The sequence below is a fragment of the Mizuhopecten yessoensis genome, unplaced genomic scaffold (genome assembly GCF_002113885.1).
Source record: "Mizuhopecten yessoensis strain PY_sf001 unplaced genomic scaffold, ASM211388v2 scaffold5385, whole genome shotgun sequence".
Lineage (NCBI taxonomy): Eukaryota > Metazoa > Mollusca > Bivalvia > Pectinida > Pectinidae > Mizuhopecten > Mizuhopecten yessoensis.
The window spans coordinates 21,646-27,186 of NW_018406023.1; the positions used below are offsets into that span (position 1 = coordinate 21,646).

Genomic DNA, 5,541 nt, shown 5'->3' on the forward strand with positions numbered 1-5,541 from the left:
AGTCTAGATCGACAGGAAAAAAAGTTTCTTTAATTTGTTGTATGATTTGACATCTATCATGCAGCATAATGTTTGGTAGACTTCGTGAAACATCGTAAAATGGTCGAATTTCAGTCGGTCGGACACAGTGCTGTCCACGGAATGACACGCTAAAATCCTAGTTGGTAGCGCAAAACACACGACACGATAGGAAACAAACTTACTTTATGATATTCCATGCCCTTTCATTACCACGTATGACACCCTAGTCCAGTTTTCAAGCTGGTCAGGCTGACGATCGGAAATCTGAACAGAGACTGTCATTTGCTCTAACTTTTGTGACCTCGACGCTGATTGGTCCGTTACATTTAGTGGCCAATCAGCGTCGAGGTCACAAAAGTTAGAGAAAATGGCAGTTTCCTATCGTCAGCCTGACCAGCTTGAAAACTGGACTCGGGTGTCCACCCTAATAATGTAAGGGCGTGACATATCATATCATACAAGTAAGTTTGTTTCCTATCGTAGAAACACTGCACTGACATTGAATAGCGGACATGCCGTGTGTTTTGCGCTACCCACTAGGGATTTAGCGTGTCATCCCGGGGACAGCACGTTGTCCTCCGACAAACTGAAATTCGACCATTTTACGATGTTTCACGAAGTCTACCAAAATTATACTGCATAATATATGTCAAATCATACAACAAATTATAGACAATCTATTTTCCTTTTGATCTAGACTGCTCCCGACGTCATATAATGAGTTGTTATTTTCTGGAACGGGGTAATTTTACTAGGGTGACAGAGTTAGCAACCTTGATTATGATATGGGTGTATTAACAGACAAGGCTAGTATCTGTTGGGGAACACCCTTACTGCGCCCCATATTGACGTTTATATTTCATCAGAAAATCCCAGCGTTTACTCGTAAGGCCACATTATACTTGCATCAGATTTAGATATTTCGAGAAAGTCCAAACAGGTATAAATAATCGCCGCGCACCCTAGTCTTCATTTATAAAATGTATCGCGCACGAAGTGTTGTACCGCGGCTCTGTCGCCATGTACAGGCCGTAGCTCGTCAGCCATTATGTTGTCAATCCAACATCCCCAAAAATTCCTTCTTCCGACCGAAGACATGCAGGGACCCATGGGACAGTAATTTTAACAGGGGACATTCATTTGACAAACATTTCCGTTCCATTTTGGATGAGATGGGTCAGATGACGAGGCTCGCCTTTGGCGAAATTGTCGATGAGATCCCAAGACGGGGGCGACACGTTTTGGCAAGGTCTGAGGCAGCCGAGGTAACGTCATTTGCAGATTTCTTTTTCAATCATAACAAAATTTTGTTTTGTGAATAGTCAGTTATTGGTAAATCCCATAGGAACCTGGAAAGGGCCTGTTTCCAGTAATGTTAATTCTCCATAGGAGCCTGCCACCGTATAATTTCTTATCTAGCTCAACTACTGTTTTTTTCTTTTCCGAAGAATAATTTTACACCTTTCCGACACCCAGATTTCATAATTTCAGTGAAAATGTATTTTTATAAAGTTGTCAATTTCAGCATCAAAGACATAAGTTCGTAAATAAAAGAAGGTTATCTCGAAATTGTAATTCGCAACATAGTATAAATTTCTTTTGATAAATATTTCCAAAACATCGTGTTTATTCATAAAACATAANAGATTTGTGACCACAACGGCATGGGCAGTGCACCACCAACAGGAAATTTGAATCAGAGAAGGGGCCGTTTTGGAAACCGGCCCTTTGTAACAGCTATATTTTGACCTTAACTAAGGTGGTCAGAGTTATTCTACATGTTTTAGGGGTTTAGATCGCTTTTAGATAAAAATGCCACGTAAATAATATGTAATTATTGGGGTGGCATTTTTACCGAAAGTCGATCTAAACGCCTAAAACATGCAAAATTACTCTGAACACCTTAGTTTAGGTCCAAATATAGCTGTTACAAATTCTCAGGTCCCTGTGTGTATGCCTAGTCGAAACTCCCTTTTCTCAACATTACTAAAATACACTCACTGTAGTAGTTCATCTTTCCGCTTTAACAATACTGACTCTTAATCTGCATGAATCTTAAGATACAGAAATAATCACTAGAGCAGCATATGTGATAACACACTATGCGTGTATTAAGAAAGGAAAAATAATTACATGGTAAAAGAAAATATACCATGTATAAAACATTTTGTACACCAATTTACCTGTCTTCGCAGCGAAAAAGTTAGGGAGATCCTGTTTCCCGCTTCAATCAAGTGCCTTGTTAACTTTTATTTATTCATTCATTTATTTAATCCTTTATATATTTTTGATTCTGCAGTTGAAGGTTGACAAAAAGGCATTTTCATTGAAAATGAATATGCGAGACTTTGAACAAAAGAACGTGATGATTAAAATCGATAAAGACCGACTTGTTATCTCGGCAAAGCAGGAGAATGCAGAGAACAGTGGATGTGTCTCAAGGGAGATAACTCGAGAATTCCTTATCCCGGAGGTATATTATATATGTTATATTTTACTACAAAGCATCAAATTTCGTGTTTAATAAGAAATCCGCTAATTGTTTACATTAAATTGTTGAAGTGATTTTACAATACAACCTATCATTCTGAAGATATTTTTTATAACCTTAAATTGTTTGTCTTTCTCATTTTAAACTGTACTCTTCTGTTTGAACATCATTAAATTAAGGGATTTTCGTAGCTCCCCGTATGTTTCAACAGTTGTTTAGACCATTTTGGATTATCATCCTGATGGTTCCTGACATCACTGATGTTCAAAGAAGGACGAAACAGCTGAATGGTGCAGTGTTATCTATTTTTGGCATACTGTATTAATAAACAAGTTTTAAAGGTGCATTTTCTTTGCAGAATATTGACACTGAAACGATGAATGCAGTAGTCACAGATGACGGTCTACTGATGGTAAGAGGTCGGATCAAAGGTGTCACTGAGGAAATGGAAAAGGTCATCGAAATCGACCGGCAGCCGTAACAGCTTTGTGCAAGACGATCACTTTTATACTTTACATTAACCGGAGTTTCTATTGTTGTCAATTAGAAATGTTGAACATTTGGAGAAAGAAGACTGATTCAATACTTTTCTTTATATCTGTTGCATGATAAGTATTAAATAAATATTTTTTCTTCTTTGCTTTCCTTCATACACAAATTTTAAAAATGCACACGGTCCCATCATTATTTTATTCGTATACAAAAATTTGTATGCCTACACTTCGAAATAGATCTTGTACCTTAAACGATGATGTTTAAGACTAAAAAAATGTGCTTTTTTTATAAATGTATGCAAGCATTTGTAATTAGACTAAACGTCTTTTTACAGACAAAGACAATTGGGTTCCTTCATAAATATCTTTATAAAAACGTATGCTAATGCGGAACCAAATTGAAAACTCTTGTAAATTGTTTTGATCTGATATTGTAGCACATACTCATAATTTAACAATAGTACACAGTCATAGAATGGGTATGAGGGAAATAGAATGGTCCCCGGGGTGATAATTTATAAACTCATAAATTCATGAGGGAGTCGTCCTGTTTCTTGCAGAAAGTAGTCCTATTTTGAGGAGGGAGTAGCCCTCAGATGGAGAGATTCAAACGATGTTAGGGAAATAAGAGATGTTATTGTATTGTTTTTATATAGGTTTTCCAAGTCCGTATACCTTCGACGACCACAGCCTCCTTCAGTTTTCACTCAGTGCGCTCGCTTGTAGAACGTTAAAACAGTCCTGCTCCTGGTATTTTCGGATTATGTCACATTCCGTTATCTTCGAGATGATCGGTGTGGTAATTTTTGTTATATTTACTGAATGTTAGTTGGCATTGCAACACAATGGTGGACCAGACTTAGACACGTTAACAACTTCATCTTGGCAACGAAACGCTTGGAAGAGTAGCCGATTTCCGGCTTCCCTTTAGGTCTGTCCCTGAGCTAGGTATAACCCTCGACTCGTCCAGATGATGTGTGTTAGTCTCTGCCTCACGTAACAGCAGTATGACAGTATCTCATACACCATCTGTTTTAAAACTGATATGCTGCTTACCAATAACACATATTTACATGTACATCAATAAAGTAACAAAATCAGTGTATTGGGATCACAATATGGATGGCTTTTCGTTAAAACTTGCGCTTGGACATACAATCATATTTTTATTCTCGGACGCTAAATCCGGGGCACCTGATTACATGCTTTCGTTGTTCTTTTTCAATGGTCTCCATGGAAATTGTTTCATCGTTTTAAGTTCGAGTTACGGTGTTGTTAACACTTCAGTATTGTCGTGTTATTTTTCATATAAGTTGACTGTTTTCCTTTGTTGCTTTACATGTACAGAATATTCTGTTATTGGTAAAATTAATAACTCTAAAGTTATATCGTTTTCCGTCGTCATCAGACACGTGCTGTCGTCACGATAAAGTGTTATACACTGGTGATCCCGCGACCGTATCGCTAGCCATGCTTATTAACATTTTGACGGCATGTTGAATGAAAAGTCGAATGAGCGGACGGACGGATAGACCAATTATATTTTAACATAAGTAAGTAAGAAATCATATCTTGATATAAATAAATATCTTATTATTGTTTATCAAATGTCAAACAATCTAATTGTTCTATATTGTGGGTAGCATAAGGTTAAATATTTGTATCAAATAAATATGCATTCAAGTTGAATTATAATTCTATAAAAATAATATACTGAGGTGTAAATACCGTAACCTGAGTATCCTTTAACTATACAACGTATACCATTAGCGCGGCAGTGCGGCGACTGGTTTATATGTGAAATAGTTACATTTATTTAAATACTTAATTTTCCCTAATCAACCAATCACCATTTGCCTGAACACCATTTTACAACACTGGTTTCAAAAGGATCTTATGTGACACCAATTACGATCCTTTTTCAAAGTTTAATCTACATATACCATTATACACTTTCTGGAAGAAAAGTAGTCTGCTTTTGAATGCAAAACCTTCATTAAATCCCTTTGTGTAGAAACCTTGTGAACCGTTAAAATCCCCAACAAAGTGCTTGTTTTGAAGATTTGCTGTCTGTTTCACTGACCATGGCGTCCGTAGGTGATTTAAGGTCGGACATGTCCTGCGTTTTATAAACAAGTATCTGATGACAAAGCTGTAATGTCAGCAGACCGTTGGGAACATTAATGTTTTTCTCGCCAATAAAACATCAGCTAAATAGAAGCAGGACTAGCTTCTATGGAAATAAAGTCGAAAAGTCCAGTCTCACAACCTTTATTAGCAAATAGTCGCCCAGTATTTCTTAAACATAAATGTTCATGATTAAAAATCAATGCTTTAAGATAAGGTGGCCTGCGTTATTATTACGGATAATAACAAAATGATATATATTTAATATACAATATGATTTATTTGCCAAATATGGATGAATCTTCGTATCTTGACGAGATAACATATATTTTCTCGCTAGGTCTATAGGTGGCACTTCAGCCAGGTACTCAGTCCAGGTGTGTTTATTGATCACGGTAAGCTTAAAGT

General features: G+C 36.8%; 1 protein-coding gene across 1 annotated transcript; it reads left to right on the forward strand.

Moving 5' to 3' along the window:
- The first annotated feature begins 899 nt into the window (after positions 1-899).
- LOC110450629 (alpha-crystallin A chain-like) lies at positions 900-4,519 on the forward strand. The gene is made up of 3 exons (XM_021498246.1): positions 900-1,286; positions 2,321-2,494; positions 2,871-4,519. The coding sequence occupies exons 1-3, from the start codon at positions 1,002-1,004 to the stop codon at positions 2,991-2,993; spliced, it is 582 nt and encodes a 193-aa protein (XP_021353921.1). The 5' UTR covers positions 900-1,001; the 3' UTR covers positions 2,994-4,519.
- The last annotated feature ends 1,022 nt before the right edge of the window (positions 4,520-5,541 follow it).